Source organism: Puma concolor, chromosome A2 (genome assembly GCF_028749965.1).
Source record: "Puma concolor isolate L17-30 chromosome A2, mPumCon1.1.hap2, whole genome shotgun sequence".
In the NCBI taxonomy this organism is placed as follows: Eukaryota; Metazoa; Chordata; class Mammalia; order Carnivora; family Felidae; genus Puma; species Puma concolor.
Genome location: NC_141668.1, coordinates 21,170,217 through 21,190,810, shown reverse-complemented (window position 1 = coordinate 21,190,810; position 20,594 = coordinate 21,170,217). Strand labels below are relative to the sequence as shown.

The 20,594-nt window shown below is 42.8% G+C and overlaps 1 protein-coding gene across 2 annotated transcripts in view; it reads right to left on the bottom strand.

Moving 5' to 3' along the window:
• Positions 1–5,084: 5,084 nt before the first annotated feature.
• Positions 5,085–20,594, bottom strand: part of CHCHD3 (coiled-coil-helix-coiled-coil-helix domain containing 3) — a 283,193-nt gene continuing 267,683 nt past the window's right edge. For both annotated transcript variants that reach the window (XM_086689810.1, XM_025929858.2), the window contains 2 exons: positions 17,122–17,257; positions 5,085–5,820 (listed from right to left, as the gene is read on the bottom strand). In XM_086689810.1, the coding sequence (XP_086545936.1) occupies positions 5,797–5,820; positions 17,122–17,257 (160 nt within the window). In that variant the 3' untranslated portion in view covers positions 5,085–5,796. The remainder of the gene's footprint in view (positions 5,821–17,121; positions 17,258–20,594) is intronic.

Sequence of the window (20,594 nt, the reverse complement as noted above, 5' to 3'; positions counted from 1 at the left end):
TCTCCCTGAACTCTCTAGTCCTTGCCCTGCCATTGGGTTTATGGTTCAGTTCCCCTACCCCCCACCCAATGTAAACTCCAAGAGGCCGGGACCCTCTCTATCATGTTGATCCCTGTATCCCTGACTCGGGGGACAGTGCCTAGGGCACAAAGGTAGGCTCTGCTGCATCAATGTGTGGATGATTCAGTCAATGCCAGTGTGGCATGGCACTGTGGCTGAAAACCACCTCCCCCGGGGTGGAAGAGAATGCAGCAGTGGTGAGCAGAATGGTGCGGGTAGATCCACAAGGTGATGAACAAGCCACTCCTACACTGAGGAGGAAGCTGTAAGTGGGTATACAAACTCAGGACAGTAACTTCTGATGTTCCTGAAAGAGCATCACGCAATGGGGATCTGTAATTCCTCTTCTGCTTCTACACACTAACATCTCTCCAACTTCACTGGTAAATTCATTTCTAACAGAAGAAAATCACCTTTTGCCTTAGCTACTGAGATTTCCAAGTGCTGTGTTATACACCCGAGAGTGATGAGTGTGGGCTCTTTTATTTGGGGTTCACACTGAACATGCGGCTGCTGCAAAGGCATTTTAAGAACACCAAGGTAATTCAAAATAAACTCTCACCAGCAGGTGAGCGGCTGTCCCATTCACCCTCAGCTAAAGCAGAGTCACGGGTGCTTGCTCTGCAGCCTGTCTTCCAAGCTGGAAATAAGACGACACGGCCACTTTGACCCTATGTTGAAGAGTATTTTCAATGACTCTGTGGACGAATTTCTGAGGCTAGGGTGTACATTGCCTCAGGAAGAGAGACAAAGCAAAGCTGAAATCTGCAGGCTGGCTGGCACTCGGTTTCTGGTTTGATGCTGACTGAGGGAAGCAGCCTGTGGCTACGAAATGAAGAAAATGGTTTTACCTTGGGCTGCACAGGCGGATAATGAGCAGCTGGCCCCAGTCACCTGGCCCTCAACCCCAATTTCATATATTTGCCAGACAGAGTGAGCACAGGCTAGCAACCTGTGCTGCGGCCACTGAGGAGAGCCTAGCAGCAGCCTGGTCAGTGGGCAGGCCTGACAGGAAGGGCACTGCAGGAGGCTCTAGGCCCGGGGAAGGCTGTTATGTATGCCAGGACGAAGCCCAGGAAGGAGAGGCATAGCGAGAGCAGAGCAGCGGTAGGAACCCTGCCAACTGGCCACTGACCTCTGGTTCCCACATTTGCATTTAAAAGCCATTATGGAAAGGTAACTTACTTTGAAGACACAGTTATATTCAAAGCACACTGCTTTCTCGGCCAAGGGACGGTGACCACAGCTCAGTAGGGATCCTCCCAGGAGAGGGAGCCGGGAGATCATGTAGGAATAAATAGGTGAGGGAAATCCAGCTTGTCTGCATTGGAAACTCTCTGGTGTATGGAGGCCTTGCCCAATCACACTCACTTCAAGAGGTTTGAGGCATTCCATTAATGTGGACTTGCTTTGAGGGAGTTTTGGGAACTTAACAGTTTCAGTTAACTTAACTGAAAAGCCATAAATATGGTGACCATATGTTTTGAATCTAAACTGGGCTTGGGGGACCTGGGTGGCTAAGTTGGTTAAATGTCCGAGTCTTGATTTTGGCTCAGGTCATGATCTCACAGTTTGTGAGTTTGAGCCCCGTGTTGTGCTCTGGACTGACAGCTCGGGGCCTGCTTGGGATTCTCTCTCTCTCTCTCTCTCTCTCTCTCTGCCCCTCCTCCATTCACGTGCATGCACACTCTCTCAAAATAAACAAACATTAAAAATAAATAAATCAACTGGGCTTAATACTGGACTATTCCATAAATACAGGGCATATAATCATGGTCCAACGAAGGCTGCAGGTCTAGGGCACCTGGCTGGCTCAGACAGTAGAGCGTGCAACTCTTGACCTTCAGAGTCATGAGTCTGAGCCCCACATTGGGCACGGAGCTTACCTAAAAACAAGAATAAGGCTGCAGGTCTATTTGGAAGGTTCAAGACAACTGATAGGAGAAGTGGAAGACTTGATTCAGATGACAACTTTCCTAAAGTAATTCAACTTGGGGGGGAGAGGAGTGGGGAGGAGGGGTGTGGTTCTTCCAGCAATACTGAGGCTCGAAATACCTGGAGAGAGACAGACAGACAGACAGACAGAGAATACAACAAGAAATATCTATCTATCTATGTCTATGTCTAGAGAGAGAGAGACAGAGACACAGAGAGACGGTACAGTGAAAAACCTGAGAAATGACTTGCCCCAAATGGCAAGAGCAGCAGAAGCAGAGTAAGAGCCCAAGACTCTGCCCCCAAGATAATGCCCTCGGCACTCTCATAATAACACCTCCCAGGAGCTGGACCTGAAAGGCCAAGTAGGGTGAGAGAAGTTTAAAGAGACAGAAGAAGCTAGAAGAGGAAACACATATGGAAAAGACAGAGGGGGGCAAGCAGAGAAATGGATGAGAAGGGGATGAAGCCCCAAGTAGGAGCTCAGTGACAGAATGGATTATGAACTCATTCATTCAAAGTATTGGCTTTTTGGGGCGCCTGGGTGGCTTAGTCAGTTGAGCGTCCGACTCTTGGTTTTGGCTCAGGTCATGATCCCACGGTTGTGGGATTGAGCCCCACATCGGGCTACATGCTGAGGGCAGAGCCTACTTGAGATTCTCTCTCTCTCTCTCTCTCTCTCTCTCTGCCCCTCTCCCCAACTCACACGCTCTCTCTCTAAAAGAAAAGTATTAGCTTTTCAAGAATATTAACTCAAAACAAACTCCTGGTTTTCAGTTCACTTGGTCTGAATCACAGTAAGTTACTGCTACCCTTTCAATTGTTCTTCACCTGCTCTAATTCTTAAATCTGGAAAGGGTCAGCTCCAACAGCTCACCGAAATGGGGAAAAGAGAATTATCCTGTGAGTTTCTGGCAAAAGCAATTATATACGTGGGTTAAAAGACATCAAGCTAAGAACCACAGGTTCTCAGCTCCTAAGCCAGAGAAACTAAAGCCATCTGGCTGCTTGCTCAGTTCTAAGCAGAATACAACTCAGAGCTGCTACAGAGTCTCACTGGTTGACCAGCAGGCCACAAGCATCTGGCTTTTAGCAGTCCACATTTGCTATTAATGACAATTAGTCAATAATTTTTTTTAGCTATCACATGTTGGCAAGTTTTCTGTAATAGATTACCAACTCTTCAAAGAGAGGACTTTGTACTGGTCTGACCCAGCTGTCTTCTAGAAGACATTTGCTACTGTGACCAACTTTTAGGATACTCTACTCTTCTTGATTTTGAGAGCTCATCTACTGTGGTTCAAGGTGTGCTCTACCTCACGGAGAAACTGATTGGAGCAGGTCACTCCCACGATGCTCATAAATCACAACATTCTTCCCAGGCACCTGTCCTAAAGTCAACAGTGACCTGAACAGAGCTGTGATGCAGTCAGCAGGGAGCTCTCCAAAGGTGCAGAAAAGGCATCATCTCTTTTATCTCCCCCAAAGTGGTATCTTTCCCCCTTGTACTGTCATGTTTATCAGAATAATAAATTAATAATCTGACAAACCACCCTCCCGTTCTCATTGTATTTAACCAGCTTGAAATGCTGGATTCTTCAGTGCTGCATTTCTCTGCCAGCGACAATACTGGCAGCCTGGGATGTGCCAAGTTCTTGGCTCTCAATTGCAAAACAAAACAGTATAGGAGGGAGTTTGTGAGTTAGCTGATTTGCAAACACGACAGCAAGTCACTGCATAAATACTTGTTTTTGTGTACCTATCTTTTTCCCAGGCAGTTACCTGGATCCCATCCTGACAGCGGCCAAATGTGCTGCTCAAGTTACCCATGCTTCCTCCATTCACACTTAAGTGAGTTCAACTTATTCTGCATCATTAAGAAAGCAAAAAAAAATAAAAAACAAAAACAAAAAAATAAACAAACAAACAAACAAAGCCCCCAAACCTTCATTAAACAGTAATCACAGAGCCTCTCAGCGATTATGGTAGGAGAGTCACCAACGTCACTCAGAATCAACATCAGGTCCACAGTGTGTGTCCATAAGGGTACACGAAGATGCCATTCAAATGGAGCCAACTCGGGAATTAAGAGGAACGAAGACGCCACACTTACATATGTGGGGGTTGGTTGAAATTTCCCAACATGAGTTCATCCTGACTGCCTCTAAGTAAAAGGCAATCTGGGAATGTGGATATTCTTTCCACGCTCCCAACTCCAAATACCTGTTTACTAAGTAATCAAACAAACCGACAACAACATATACTGGGCCAAGCATTCGGACTGAATGTATGTGGCAAGCATTCGGACTGTTCACCAGAAGCCTACAAGGCAGGTTCTTCAATTTCCCATCTGCTTCCAGTTGAAGAATCAGAGGATCTGTACACTTATGTGACTTGTTAGTCCCAAGGTGGTAGGAAGCAGAGCCACCATCTGAATACAGATGCTCCTTATTCCAGAGCCTGTATTCTTACTCATTTTGCTAAATTCGCTTTCTGTATCAAAATAAAAACGGAATAAAACTTCTACATGACAAAAGATACTTAGGTGACCCCACGGAGCACTGGCAGTTTCTTTTCCATGTGTATCCCGCAAGGACCTTTCCATTAGAATGCTTCTGTGGGAACACTAACTTCCAACTTACCAAAATCCACGATGGAAGCACCAATCCTCTGGTAGAAAAAGAAGTTAGGATCAAGAAGTTTCAATGAAACTGGAAAGAGGAAAAACTGCAAGGTTGTTTTTTGGGGTTTTTTGTTTGTTTGTTTGTTTTAACATTTTCATAGTATTGCAGGGTCAGACATTAGTAACCGAGCTTATCTAACCTAGTTCTTGCCCCAGGCGGGGTGACTTAAGTCATCCCATAGACAGGAAGGTTCATGCAATTTGTAAAGATCTTACTGAATCCTACCTAGCTGAGAGGCAAGTTAGAAGAATCTCTTGACTGTCTGAGGCTCTGCAAAGTGCTTTGGAGCTTTTTAGAGGAAAGGTACAGCACAAATGCAAATTAATAACAATATAAATCAACTCAATTCCCTTATGCATAAGCATCTAACCCAACGAAAGGAATACGCGAGGCCCCAGGCTACAATGCCAGTCTTCGTCGGAAAATATATTTATTATTGATAGTGAGTGAAGTAAAGATGTCAGTATTCATGATCGAGAAGAGGTTGTATAAGCCAAGGTTGCCTTTATGAGGATAAAAAATGCCTTATTTCACTTGTAATCATAAACATCATTCCAGTAAAAGAGGTACATTTTTCTCTCCTTTTTGTCTTACTTACATGATCACTATAATAAGTTAAAATGAAGTAGCTCTTATATAGTAAGGGGAGAAAGGAACAAGAGAGAAACAACGTGCCACAGCCTAGACAATTCTACCCAGCACCGCTGGGCGGAGAGGGAGGTTTGGTGCCCCTCCCACCTCCCCACTCTAATTACCTTTGTCCCCTCTTCCACCCCCCACCATCCCAGACCCCAGCTTTGTTTGGTGAACGTTCACCAAACCATGGAGCCTGGTAAGAACAGAAAGTTAAAAAGGTGGAGGGGGTGCCTTTCTCTTTTAATGGTCATAAATGGGTTGACTAACACTGCAGTGTCCTTGCTGGCAGATACCTGATCTAGGCCTCGGCTTTTCACACTGCAGCTACTCAAACTGGGATGTGCTTCGGCTGAATCTGCTCTCTGGTGCTTCTCTTTAATCGTCTTCTCTTTAAATGGGTTACTTTCTCACTAGGAAAAAAAAAAAATGTTCCGCCTCTGGAATTAACGTTGAGGAGTTTTGCTTGTTCTAAAAGTTGAGTTTATCCTCCCTTCTCAAGCATGCTCTGCAAGAGAAAGAGAAAACATGGGTTTTAGCAGGAGGGACCGAAAAATGGCAGTAACTATTTAGTACTATTTGTATTACTTTTCAAAGATCTACTCAAAAACAGAAAAAACAAGGTGTATGCTCCATGGTCTCAAAATATTATTACCTTTAAAGAACACCACTGCTTAATCATGTATAATCTCCAAATGACCCCACCCTCACCACCATACCAAGCTGAACCTTAAGAGTGAGCATGGTCTGGACTGCGGGGTCGGGGGTTGGGAGTGCCGGACATGTGTGTTCTCTCACTACTAGGGACATCTGGAAATGTGTGGGAGTATTTCTGGTGGCCACAGGGACTGGGGTGGAGTGGAGGTTAAACCCCAAAGGTTCTGAGAAGGTAAGAATCTCTCCCAGAAATCTCTGCTCACTCCAGGCAGAATGCAGACGTTCATGAGTTCATAATGCTGGATGGAGCTACGAAGATAAGTATCTATTCCCAAATTGCAAAAATGGCCCCTATATTCTATTTATTTATTTTTGTGAATGGGGGTAGGGGGTGGTAAGTGGGAAGAATTCTCAAGTATCAGATTAAAACTCTCTAACTAGCCAGAGGACAGAAGATATATACTCTCTCCATTCTTAGGAAGCTTTAAAAGACAAAAGTGATGCTTTCCCATTTAGTTTTGAATTTACTTAGGAAGAAGAGGCTAGGTTGCCTCTACCTCATCTGTTCACACCTTCTTCCCTAGATCCCCCATGCTTCCAGCCATTTACTCACTCAGCTCTTAACTGAGTTCCCACTAGGTAATCACTAGACTGAGTGAGGTGTTACAGGGAAACCAATAGACACGCCCATGGAAAATTAAGGTGTAATATAATGTAATAATTGGCTATTTTAAAAAACTTACTTGCTAAATACATGCTAAAAGTTGATTTTATTGAATAAGTAATACATACACACAGTATAAAATTCAAGATTCAAGTATTTATTCAAGACAAAAGAATACAGAGAAAAAATAATTTTTGCCTCCCGCCTGTTTCCCAGTTTCTTGGGTATCCTTCCAGAGAAGGTAACAGTTTAAAAGAGGAGTGAGTGGTTCTGCCTCATTCAGAAGAAGAGAACTCTCTAGAGCTGGATGGTCAGAGGAGGCTTCTAAGAGACCTTTCAGACCATCTTTCAGAGTCTTTCAGAAGCTAGACAGAAGGTCCAGGAGTAGGTTGAGGAGGGGTGAGGGCAGGAAGCAGCGGCAACAATTCGGAGGTAGGAGAAAGCCCAGTATGTGTGGGGGGCAGAGGAGAGAGATGAGCAGAGCTAGAGGAAAAGCCTGGCAAAGATACTTCCTATTGGCCTCTGGGAAAAAACCTGAGAATCCAACATGTCTTTAAATAGGAAAATGCCATTTAGGAAGGTTCCCCTGATGTCCATGGCCTAATGGATCCAAGAGATAAGAGTCTGGAGTGAAGAAGACCAGGGTGGAGGCAGATTAGGAATCAAGCAAGGGTGGGGATGAGAAATGGAGAGAACCATAAAAAGACAGGGGAAGGAAAAGAGAGGTGGCGATACCAAAGGTATGGTGATCCTCAGTGACAGAGACAATGGTGGTGCCACCAACAGAAAGAGAAAACAGTAGGAGGAGCCAGTTTGGGAATGAGGAAGGTGACTTAAATTTGGGGTTTGTAAAAAATCCCAGATGGAAATGTCTAGAAGGAAGTTGCAAACTTGAAAAGAGATGTCAACAGTCTTTAGAGATAAAGATTTAAGGCCAAAGATGAAGAATGATGACTGAAATAGAGGAGCAGAACAGAAAGAGTGGAAGGACAAATAAGAGAGCATGTTGGGTCACAAAAGCACAGGATGGATAGATTATCCTAAGGATAATCCTAACTCATCCTGGATTACACATTTCTAAGGCTATGGCCACAGAGCACAAAAGAACAGATATGAAAGCAGGCAAACGAGTTTAGAGAGAACACATAGAAATGGTCATAAAGATGATACATTCAAGGAGGAAGTAAATTAGAAAAGCCAGATGCATCTAGAGAAAACAGGAAAGACAACACAGATAAAGCAGAGGATTGCTCAGCAGAGCTGTCTGGAAAACAAGCACTGAAACATGAGTTCTCTCTTAAACCCAGCATTCACATAAGCTCTGCATCCTTTGGAAAAATTAAAAGTTGAGCACCTACGATGTAAGAGTCAGACCAGACAATGTCCCAGTATCACAGCATCTCATTTATCCTCACCCACTTGAGGCTTGATCTGTATGAGACAACAACCACATGTCCAACTACTTGGACAGGAAACCATGGATTCCAGATATATAGATGACCTCACCACAACATCACACGTTAATATAAAATAGAAGTCAGTATGAAGCAGATTTATACCGAGCCCATCGAAAGGCATTTAATTACCGAAGAAAATGATCACTTTATGAGTGATGCCATTTTGCACTTTGGAGTTATACACTCACTACTTTCTTTAACATACCAATGGGAACTTTAAGCAATTATCTTCCTGGTCAAGATTACATGGCTGTGCCTCATACTACAGTTTAGGTCTTATGGTTACAATCACTATATGACAACGTGTTACTCTTTTCAAATGTTGCAAAATAATCCGCACTGACCACAATGTAACTAAAGCAATAGCTAAAGAGTTCTTCCAGAGTCTAGGGAATGAATCTTACTATTCTTCCTGCAACGCCATCCAAATACATAAGGGTAATTTTTTAGCCAGATTATGTAAGAATTTCAGACTCTCTTAAAATTTTTTAAAAATATGTATTTTTAATCTTACTTATATTTGAGAGAGAGAGACACACAGTGTGAGCAGGGGAGGAGCAGAGAGAGGGGGAGACACAGAATTCGAAGCAGGTTCCAGGCTCCAAGCTATCAGCACAGAGCCTGACGCAGGGCTTGAATTCATGAACCACGAGATCATGAACCGAGCTGAAGCTGGACGCTCCACCAACTGAACCACCCAGGCGCCCCTGGACTCTCTTAAATTTAAGAGAGACAAGCGAGGCCATGGCTGGTTTGAGGATCAGTGGGCCAGTCTAACAAAAAGACGAACAGGAACATTTTGGAGCAAGTACAAAACACAGAGAAATCACCACATTCACAGAATGGCCTGCTACATGTATTAAAATTCTAATTTTCAAAGATAGCACAGCAGTTCAGCTAATCCACGGGTGGCTCCTTGAAGACACAAGAACAAGGGAAGGTCTAGGGCTGGTCTACACACAGGCTATAAACTGTAGTGGCACTCAGATGCCACCAAATGGTGGCAGAGGTCGGTACAAAACCTGCTCACTTGGTCAGAGACAGCAATAAATACAACGTCAAGCTAAAATTTTTTAAAAACTAGACTGGCAAAACACCCTGTTATTACTGTATTGTAACTATGCAATAAAACCTGCTCAAAACCCAGGCCTGAGGACCTCTGGCTGGAGGGATCCCAAGGCCTGGAAAGGTCTGTGTCATTTAGTGTCACCTTATAGGTTCTCCCACAATCTCTGTATCGGTTCTGTAAGTAGCTGCTGTTGGGCTGAATTTCAACGCTGCATAAATTTAACACTGCATAAATTAACATAGGAAATTCCCCGAAGAATCAGGGAGAAGATTTGCAAGTTATAAAAAAAATTGCTTCCTTCATTTAAGGAACTGCTAACACTTCATCTTAATGTGGAGAAAGAAATTCCTCGCATTTGCTCATCATTCACGTATATGGGCCTGCAGAAACCCCTTTTAAAAACAGCTGGGTAAACTACCAAAAGGAGGGGACGGCTCAGGCATCAAGACTGCTCTCTCCCCAAGTCTTTTCCTGATCCCAGCCACCGAGGAAGGAACAGCTGCAAGCTCGCACCATCAGACAAGAGCAGTGCCCTTGGAGACCAAAGATTGCTTGTCATTTCCATTTATTAATATGATCTTAACTGTTTTCCTCAAATATTTTTGTTACACAGTCATCTCATCAACTGTTTTCTGAATCATAGCTTTCTTGAAGGGGTTGACTATCACAGCCGTGTGTCAGCTACTGGATGTCTCAATATATTTAAGAAGAATTATGGCAACCCTGGATTGCCGAACAATACCCATGAAGAGAATAAAAATGTGTGTGTGTGTGTGTGTGTGTGTGTGTGTGTGTGTGTGTGTGTGTGTTTTAAAGATACCATTCAGAGTGCTTGTCTCTTGAGCTCACCCAACATCTCGCCAAGATTTCAACAGCCCCCCTGAAGCTGGATATGGAAGCGGGAAAGGCTTACAGGGGAGAACTAAAATGGGAATGTGTCTGGGTATGCCTGAGTTTTTCCCAAGGAGGGACATGAAAAGTGGGAGTAAAAGAAAGAGAGTGGTGAAGACACAGTGAGGAGACTCTGAGATAGAAGCAAAAGTAATCAATAAATTCAATTTATGAGGAGCACAGAGAGCCTTGCCCGTGCACCGAGCACACTCCTGACCACCTGAAAATCTGATTAGCTAACTTACTGTGTTCTCACTCTCTGTCTGTCCCTGACCAGCAAGGGCTGTTCTTTATCCTGCTTCATGCATGGATCTGGTTTCATTCCTTCCGTGACATATATTCTGTGTAATATGCAAATTAAGTTACAGGTAATTAACTGTTTACACAACTTGCTGTAATAATAGACAAAACACTAACATACTGCGGTTCTAGCTCTTGAAGGATAAGCACTAGAAAAGAAATGCCTATTAGGAAGAAGGAGTCTATTACCATGGTAATATTTCTTCTATTAAACCCAGATTAAAAAAAAAGAAAACATCGTAAAGTGTCTATTAGTCTCAGAAACTGGTTTTGAAACCACTTTCCTATGATAGAAGGGTTCCTATGATAGAAGAGACTGGTTTAACACACTTAAAGTTTGGAATTTAGTTTGCTTCGATGTGACTCCAAATCCGAAGGGTCGCCCCACCGAAGGACGGGAAATCTATTGTGGAACACCCACGTGTCATCCTGAATATGAGCAACCCAGCTCGGCAATTAATACATGTCATTAGGTGATGATGACAAAGAAGCCTTCAAACACAATAAAAACATGCTCCCATAGGTCTTCCCAGGGAATGAACCTTCTTGATTTATCTTTGTGCTCCCTGAAGGTGGGTGTGTGTGGACATCAGAAGAACCACATCAGGCGAGGGGCCCCTGCTGTGGGTCAGGAGAGAGCAGGGTGACTGAAGCAGCAGGGCCGAAAGAGGATCTAGCTACAACCCCGAGCTGGTCAGGGGACCGTGTTGCCTTGGTTCAGTGCCTCTTTCCTCCCTCCTGCCAGCTCCTCACCCAGGGCTACCTACCGTTTCAAAGGAGAGAACAGAAGGGGAGAAAATAACTTCATTTTAAGAGGCTCCTGCCCTCTGTCCAAGACCTCTTCCAATTTGTTCCTGAGGCTAAACCAGGAACCAGTTCCCAGGGTTGGTCTGATTAGAGCTCTGCCACATGGCTCGGACCCGACAGGCAGTGATGGGAAGTGGCAGCCCCTCAACTCTCAAGAGGGAAAACAAAGACTTATTCTTATTAGCAGGACCTCTGAAGGTCGAAGGCCTCGAATGCAGTTTAGGCCAATGTGCTCTAGAGCTGTGTTTGTCAAACTGTGGTGCACAGAGTTACTTGGGGAATTTGTTCAAACTTCAGATGTCCAGGTCCAACCTCAGACCTTCTGAACCATCATCTCCAGGGATGGGGCCAGGCAAGTGCATTCAAATATACTCCCCAGCTGATTTTGATGTTCCCCCATGTCTGAGACCTGGTATTATAGAAAACAGCACCCTGGGTTAGGCATCAGGAATGGGCTGTGCTGGTCTGGACTCTGCCCCATGTGCAGATGATCACCAAAACTCTGAGTGCAAATTTTTTCCAAGTGAAAAGATGGGATTAGGTCACATGATCACTAAGCTCTGTCCAGCTCTATTAAGTCATTCGGATGTTATTTACAGTCTGTCTGAAAACAATGAGAGAATACAGCTTACTCTAGTGCTGGGTTTTTTTGAACTATGATTTCAAAAGCAACAGTGACTACTGGGTTTCAGGCCTTTTTCACACTCCAATAACAGGGAAGTATTTGAGCCCTGGTCTAACATAAACCCACTACGGGGGGAGATAAAACACGATGTCCTTAAGAAGGCTGACACTTCCAGGGCACCTGGTGGCTCAGTCAGTTAAGCATCTGATTCTTGATTTCGGCTCAGGTCTTGATCTCATAGTTTGTGAGTTCAAGTCCTGCACTGGACTCCAGGCTGTCATTGGGAAGCCTGCTTGGGATTCTCTGTCTCTCTGCTTCTCCCCTGCTTGCTCTCTCTCTCAAAATAAATAAACTTACAAATTATGTAAAAAAAAGGGGCGCCTGGGTGGCTCAGTCGGTTAAGTGGCCGACTTCAGCTCAGGTCGTGATCTCGTGGTCTGTGAGTTCGAGCCCTGTGCCGGGCTCTGTACTGACAGCTTGGAGTCTGGAGCCTGCTTCTGTTTCTGTGTCTCCCTGTTTCTGCCCAACCCCCCGTCCCCCGTCCGCACTGTCTCTCTCTGCCTTTCAAAATGAATAAATGTTAAAAAAAATTATGTAAAAAGAAAAAAAAAAGGAAGAAAGAAAGAAAGAAAAATTAGTAAAAGAAGGCTGATGCTTCCTGCCATGAAAAATTCCATCATATGCACCGATCTTTAAGTTTTTAATTTTGGAGGCTAACCATGGATAGGAGGCGTCATTTGTATTTTAGAAATGAAGAACTGGGTGCATTAGCATTGGGCTTAAGTAACTTCATATTAAGACCCAGCCTCATTTATCAGGGTCTTGACCTCACGCTCCCCCCCTACAGCTGGGTGGCTCTCTGACGTTCCCAATGATGCCAGAAGGAAGCACTGGCTTCAGGTGGGGATCGCCTCACTTACAAGATGTCCTCATTTTGATCCTTCCTTCAACTAAGTTGCTTACTTGGCTATTGACCCACTGCCCACTTATTGATTTACACTTCTGCTATGGTTTACCCTCTGACTGGCCTCCATCATCTGACTCCAGGCTCCACACTGACCTCTGTCCCTTGACATCTCCTGGGTCCAGCCCTTGCTCTCAGTCCCCGTCCTTCCTCGGCTCTTCTGACCTGGCTTCCTGGCTCTGTCTCCACACTCCCTTTACCACCCATGATCCATGGTGGACAAGGTTAAAGCCATTGCACATGGGAGCCTAGGCCGGCTAGAGGGAGAGAGCCTGCATTTTCTAATGGAGTTTATTATCTGGAAGGCTACGTTCTGCCAGGCAGTGCTGAGATAGCTGTTTTTCAGTACACTGCCTTAGAGAAACTGTTTTTACCCCCTCCTAGTTCATTCTGCCACCCTGGCTTCCCTGGGGCTGTCAGGAGTATGAGCTTCAAGGAAAGGGTATACGGCTGTGGGAGGCCAGGCAACAGGCAGGCCAATGAGAAGGGCAGCTGCTCTTCTGGAGTGAAAGTTTAAGGCTGACAAAAAAATCTAAGAGGCAGAGGCACAAGTGCTGGAGGTCCCCAAAGCAGCGGTGCTGCCTAGACCGAACAACAGGTCTCTTGACTGAAATGTGCTCATAAACGTGTGCTCCTGGGCACGTGGCCTCTTGCTCTCATGCAGGGAAGTAGAATTAGTGCCACCGTATCACAGCTAGAAGGTCCTCATGGGTCACCTGGTTCAAACCCACAATTTACCAAAGAAGAAACTGAAACCCAGGTCACCATGACTAGATCAGCTACTTAGCTACTAGATTAGCTAGTCTTTCCCATAAACCCTGCCTTCCAGTGAATACAGAATGTTCACCCTGAGGCCAGCCAGCTTCTGTACCATTCTGTCAGCAGCAGGGGTGGGAAAACACTTGGAATGCTCTGAATTGCCCCTTAAGAATGCTATCCCCCAAGCAGCCAGATGTTGCAAGAAAACAGCAAGGTGGTGGGGGATCCCAAGGAACACAGCAATGCAGATCTGAGAGGGGCCCTCTCTATACCCTTCCTTGCCTTTTGACAAAGAGAACTTGGGTCCATTTTGGTCCACTAGTGGCAAGCATCACTGGCTCCCCATCTCTCTCCCATCTTCTGTAGTCTCCTGTAAGGTAGGTGAACCAAGATTGAATAGGAATCAGGTTTTAATGGTAAGATCAGGTCATACAATCTTGGAGAGTTTATAGAAAGCTCTGAAGCTGAGCAGGTATGAGAAATAAAAGATACAATACTCTATCAATCAATGTCGTCCTACATTTTTAAAAGATATACCTCATATAGCTGGCCCGTAGCTTTTAAGTCTTAGAAATAATAATTATAGCAATTTATTATCTCTCTACCCTTATGAAGAACATGTAACTTAATATACTGGAAATAAGAATCTAAATGTCTCATATGAACCCATGAGGAATTGTTTAAGAATAGCTGAAGAAAGACTGATGTGAATAAGTGGCTGGAGAAAGGAAAAGTAAGGCCAAGGAATATCCGGAAATTTTCCAATCAGTGAAATCTATTAGTCTATAGAACAATGTCTCAAGGGAACCAGTGAAAGCCCAATCTTATGAGTCATTTAAAAATGGAGTGGATTTCGCTACTGGAATTATTCCAAGGGGAAAAGTCTTGCACTGCGCCGGAAATGGACAGCACAACCTAATGGGTTGCTGTCATGTTGACCATTTTCCACATTAGCACGCCTAGCCTGTTCTTTGGATTTAACAAGGGAACATAAGAAGGGGAGGTAACGAGTCAGGATCTGCTACAATTGACACTTAGGACCCTATACTGCTGAAGCCCCTTCTACCAATGGGCAGAGTGGGAGTCACAAGGTTAGACTAATTTCACATTGAGAGAAAGGGAAAGGTAGTATTAGAGGAAAAGTGCTCATGAAATACTGATTATTAATGCCCTGTGGCCATTTGAGCATGCTCTAAAGATAGGGCGGTGCTGAGCTATACCTTTGCTCATGGCCTTTATAATCCCACCTTATTTGTTACCTTAAGTCTCTATTACTACTTAATTTGTTATTCGTGTTTCTTCTCTTCCCTTCGTGATTATCGTTCACATTTTCTCTCACTGCCTTATTTCTGTATTAGTGGATAATGGAGGTCCTTTCTCACACCCAACTCAAAAACCAAACGCCATTTTAAAACTTTTTGTTTTTATGGCAAGGCATATCTTGGTCTAGTTGTTACATTTATGGTCACAACTTCCCTGGGTTTTGATTCTTTCAACTGTAAAACAGTGAAAATAAAAGCATCTCTATTTACATCTCCGGTTGTCATAAAAAGAAGGAAGAGAATAGATGTGAAATCACCTTGAAACCTAAAGTCCTACAGAAATACAAGGTATCATCGTGCTTGTTTCTTGCCCATTACAGTGTTGCCCATTTTAGGATAAAAATGTCATGTGAACAGCTATCTCTATATTAGATTTTTATTTTTCATTATTATTACCTGCTATACACTCTCTAATATTTGAATATAAGAGCTGTGAAAACAACAAGTACCTCAAAACACACCTGCTGAAAAGGATATTAAATTATATTGCAGATTGGGGGAGGGGGGTCTCTTGGAATCACTAGTAATAAGTTGGTGCTTTGAGATGATCTGTTCAGTGGTTTCAACGTGCAATAATACAACTGAGGAAAGGAAAAAATAAGATTTACTGGATACTTCATATAAACCTAATCCTCACAACACTGGGGATAACATCACCCCAGTTCGCAGATGAGAAAAATCAATGCCCAAGGTCACAGGGTTAGTAAAAGACAAAGCTTGTATACACACCCAGATCTGCCCAGTGTGAACGCCCTACTGTACTGTGTGGCATATGTGACGTTTTCACAAAGTGTTTTATTCTATAAATATATGCCATTGACGGCATGGGGCCAGGTGCAGACGGGCATGATGGAGTGGCAACTGCATACACCCTTTCAGTCGCCACTTCAGTAATGTTACAAATCACACTGCGCACACAGGCATGCTTGTTGGATGCCGGGGTAGAGACATACACTTTGTCACAGCCATTCTTTGCACTGACCGCCACCCCCACCTCGATATGGCACTAATATCAAGTTAGAAAAATCCACGAGTCAAGCTTGCAGGTCCCAGGTACTTCAGTTAGTATTGGTAGTGAAGGTTGGGGCTTGTTAAGAGCATATCAGGAAGCTGTTTTTGACAAATGAAATGTACTAACATAACATTAGCGACGTTGCTTCTACCAAAGACCTTTAAAGAAAAGAATCGCTGTCAATGCTACTAGGAGCCACACGGGTGGTGCTTCAAGCAAGAAACAGCAAAAGCCTCAAGCCACTAGGCTTTTAAAGAAAACGGAGGCTTTTAATAAGTCTTGATTGTATTTTCTTCCACTAGTGTTGATGTTATTTTCTAGCTACCCAGATAATACTAACCCTCCCGTAAATATCAGGTATTTATAGTGTTAGAAATATACAGTAAGTGGCATTATTATAACTACAGCAAATTAGACTGGAGAAAGGCATGCTGTGTAACTCAAACACTAGATTTAGTTGGGTCAGAAGGTCAACTCTAGGGAGTTTGTCAGCACAAAGAATCACGGTTTCCAACAATTTCTATCTGTCAGAACAACCTATATCCAACTATTATACCAGTTAAATGATGGGCAATTATGTGACCTGCCAGAAATGATCATTTGCTTCAGTGTTTATCATTAGCTCTGTAAAGCACATGAATTAGAGAAAACACATGTCCTGTGGACATCGTATTATTCTGGAATGAGGGCTCAAGAGAAGAGAATGACTGCAGGAACATAAAAGAGATGGAAAGTGTTGCCTAAATCCTATCTCTGGCCTCCCTTTCCCTGCTCAATCCAGCGGGCTCTACCAATGGGTAGAAGACTGAACAGGGCTTGAAAGATGGCTTTCTGTTTTTAGGTTTTTTTGTCGATCCTTCATGTTTCGTGTTTCTCTGCATGAGTACTTGCTGCTTACAGACCCTTTAACTTGTATCTTTCCTCCTTGTTGTCTTTGAGTAGTGGCCCAGAAATATGGGGCAATGACCTTGTGGATACAATTACCATACAGTGGATGACAAAAGTTCAAAGCAACTGGAGAAAGTATTATTTTAGTAAGAATCTTTTTCTTTCCTGCAAATAAATGAGTTAAATATAAGGAGAATATGGACTCTTCCCACAACCACCTGGATGGAGGTTAATTAGCACGTAATGGACGTGTTAGAGCAAATCTTGATGATGAGGACGAGTTTGGTTTATAAAGCTTTTCCACACACATTAGCCCACTCAGTCCTTACCACTGCCCCACGATGCTGGGCTTGCTTCCTTCTGGTGCCCCAGTAAGCTTGGCCTGCACACCCACCTGTTTGGCCTGATTGACACAGCGCATGTACTGGTTGGCCAGATCAGAGCAGCTGAGGGTCTGCTGGGTGTTCTGGCGGTAACACTGAAGAATTTTGGCTTGCAGATCAGCACAGACAGGATGAAACTCATACCGCCTGAAAACAAAAACCGGAACCCGTGAGACAAATGCTCTTCAATCAGAATAAAGATCAAGGCTAAAGAGTGGATAAAACATTCAATAAGATGTAAATGTTGCAAATGTAGAAGCGAAGTTTGAGAAGTAATTTTCTTCAGCCCTTAAAAAAAGATACCAAAATAGTTCCCATGATAAAAATACATGTAACGTAAATGACTTCTATGAAATGAGCTGCAGTAACTGGTACCACCACGAGCCTCTCTGGACGTTGTAACATTCCCACCCAAACCCACACCTAAACCAGGTGGATGGCACCGATACTCTTCAGCCCAGTCGGCCGAATCAGAAACCTGAGAGCCCTCCCTGACTTCTCTCTTCCATGCCCATATCTGGTCAGTCTCACAGTTCGAGACCCAGCAGTCTAGTCCTCTTTCTCTGTACTCACTGTCATCACATTAATCTGTAATCACTCATATCCTGGATTCAAGCTAGTCTGTCTCTTAGCTTTTGCCCCTCTACTACTGCCTTCCAGAAGGTTCTTTCTAATATATAAATCTGAGACCATATTTCTCCCTCCTGCTTTCTGAATAAAATGCAAGGTCAACAGGCAAGTCCTTCTGGGTCAGGTTTCTGCCTGCCGTTTAGCCTTCAATCCTCAGACTGCCACAGCCTGACCAAGCCACTTTCAGGGTTTGATCCAGACACGCCCCTTCACGTCTTTGCTCATGCTCCTCTTGATTTTGGACATGCTCTGTTCCCAAAGTCCCACCCATCCCTATATATCTGGAAAATACTTACTCATCTTTCAATAGTTGAGCTAAGTATTGAAGTGTAACCTTCTCTAGACAGCTTCACTAACTCTGTTCAGGGTGGAATCTACCACTCCCTTTTTGGTGACCCCACTGACCCCATACTGGCTGCTTCTACTGCTTCTTTCACCTTCCACTTAACACCGATGACACCGTAGCCTGGTGTAATTTACTAGCCTACATCTACTAGGAGGCAAATCCCAAGAAGTAAGGACTGTCTTATTTTCTTTGTGACCTCAGCTATTGATATGGATACCTCTTTTAGCAGTCATGCGATAAATTGCTTAGAATATAAATGGGTAGAGAAAAAAAACATTTTTAAATTCTGGGCTAAAATTTTACTAATTATACTTACAAATCTTTGCTTTCAGTGAATATGCAGTACTAAACACAAATGCCTCCAAAAATCTTAAAATATATACTTGAAAAACGATAACAAAATAAACTGAATGAATTATACAAATGAAAATAAAATACTCTTGTTAAGATTATAGAGGAACTTGAATTATAAGGGCTAAATACACGCAGAAAAAATACATAATATTATCACTTTTAATCTAGGAATTTATATTTTTTCAAATTAGTTTTGTTTAGTACAAAAGGCTTCCAGTCTTTCATATCAGTTCTTTTTTTGAAATTTAAATTTTTTATTTCTCTAGTAATCTTGAAATAGTATTATTTTAAATTAAATGGGTTCTAAAAAAAACCCCTACAGAATAGAGGGGGAATATTTTTCATCAATAAGGAAACCCCTGGGTGACGATTTGTCTCATTACTTTTATCCAAGACACTAAGCTAACACAGATTTTTGCTAGAACAGAAAACTGACATGCAAACCACGTTACTGGTCCCTGAGGGAATTTACTTCTTACTACCTTCTAAAGAAAGTAGACACACAGGAAAAAAATAATCCCACAAATTTTACATAACATTGCTTTTACTTTTTCATTCATTACCTTCCTACTCTGCCAAATACCTAAGAACAGAATTTAAATCCAATCCCTGGAGTTTCCATTCTCTTTAAGATTTCAAAGTTCACATGTCTATGAGAATTTTTTTTGGACGTGGATTTCCCTAATCCCCTACCATGAACATCAGCATCTAAAAAGATGTGCTTTGAAGAGAAGATACCATGAACTGACTGATTATAGCAAGACACATCTGGATAAATACTGAATAAAATATAATCAAGCACTAGGTCAGCTGAACCTAGCAAATATATGACTAATGCCTATAACAGTTCAAGGGAAAACAGGCTTATAGTCTGTCTTAGTGTTGCGGACCATCATTCTTCTAATATATCTTAGATTTAAAAGCAGGGGAAGCAGGATAGGGAAAGAAGCCTAGAACAATCCTAATCATATATTCAGCTCTTCCTTATTAACATACAGGAAAAGATTGTAAAGAATGAGCTTCCACATACTGCACATCATAAAGAAGATAGTGTGTGTTTTTTTTTCTTTTAAAAAACTCTTGGCGATGGAATAATTCATTCAATACTATGAACTCCTTAGAAAGAGGTAATTTAAGTTGTATATAAACGTTTACTGAACTGAGCTATTAGTCATGCAAGTTAATGTCCATGAGTTATTTATGATTTGAAATGTGTCAAAACATACTTTTATCACCACAAATCAATACTGTTCACTTCCAGGGCCTGTGATTTCCTGTCTGGGAGTCCAGTAGGCCTGTGTGGATGCGTGCGCGTGCACATGCATGCGTGTATACAAATACACACACACACACACACACACACACACACACACACACACACCCCTTCTGAAATCCTTTTTGTATATACATTTCAACGTTTATTGATGATTAGACAGTAGAAAGGGGGAAAGAGGGGTGGAAATCAGCATAATTGTCTCCCACTTCCTGGAGGAGCCTCTGGTACATTTTTCCTGGATTAATCTGTGAGGGCAAAGCTCTGCCTCCATATTGATCTGCAGTGCTTGTTATGCTGCTCTAATGTACTGTTTTCACTTTGGGAAAATGTGAAATGAGATTACCGTCCACCATTAGAAGGCCATAAAACACAAGCCATGGCACCTTCCATTCAGGAAAAGGTTTAAAGGCATTTCCAATATGCATTATGGTCAACCCTCCATATAGCCATTGAGTCAGCGATTGATTTTTATTGACTGCTTTCCTTCCTGCTGATGGAAAAAGTCACTACTAGGCAAAAATAACAAAAGGGCAGAATTTCAAGATACCTAAGAAGGAAAATTAAATCTTGGCTGCAAGGGACATTTAAATAATTTAATTTCTTTGTAGGGAAATAAGATTTTAAAAAGGAAATGGTGAACGACAAATGTTAAGAGAAAGATGAAATATAAATATGGAGAACTCAAAACAGTAATAAAGAAAAGAGAGGACAGTAACCCAGAAACATTGAGTAAAAAGGAATTGGTGGAATAAAGTTGATACTTGAAAATATATATTGATCAAAAACAAGTTTAAAAAAAAAGTTTCATGGTCACTTGAAAGGACTGGGGATTTTGATGGGTCCCACCTCATATCCATCCTCCCTCTTCACTTTCCTTT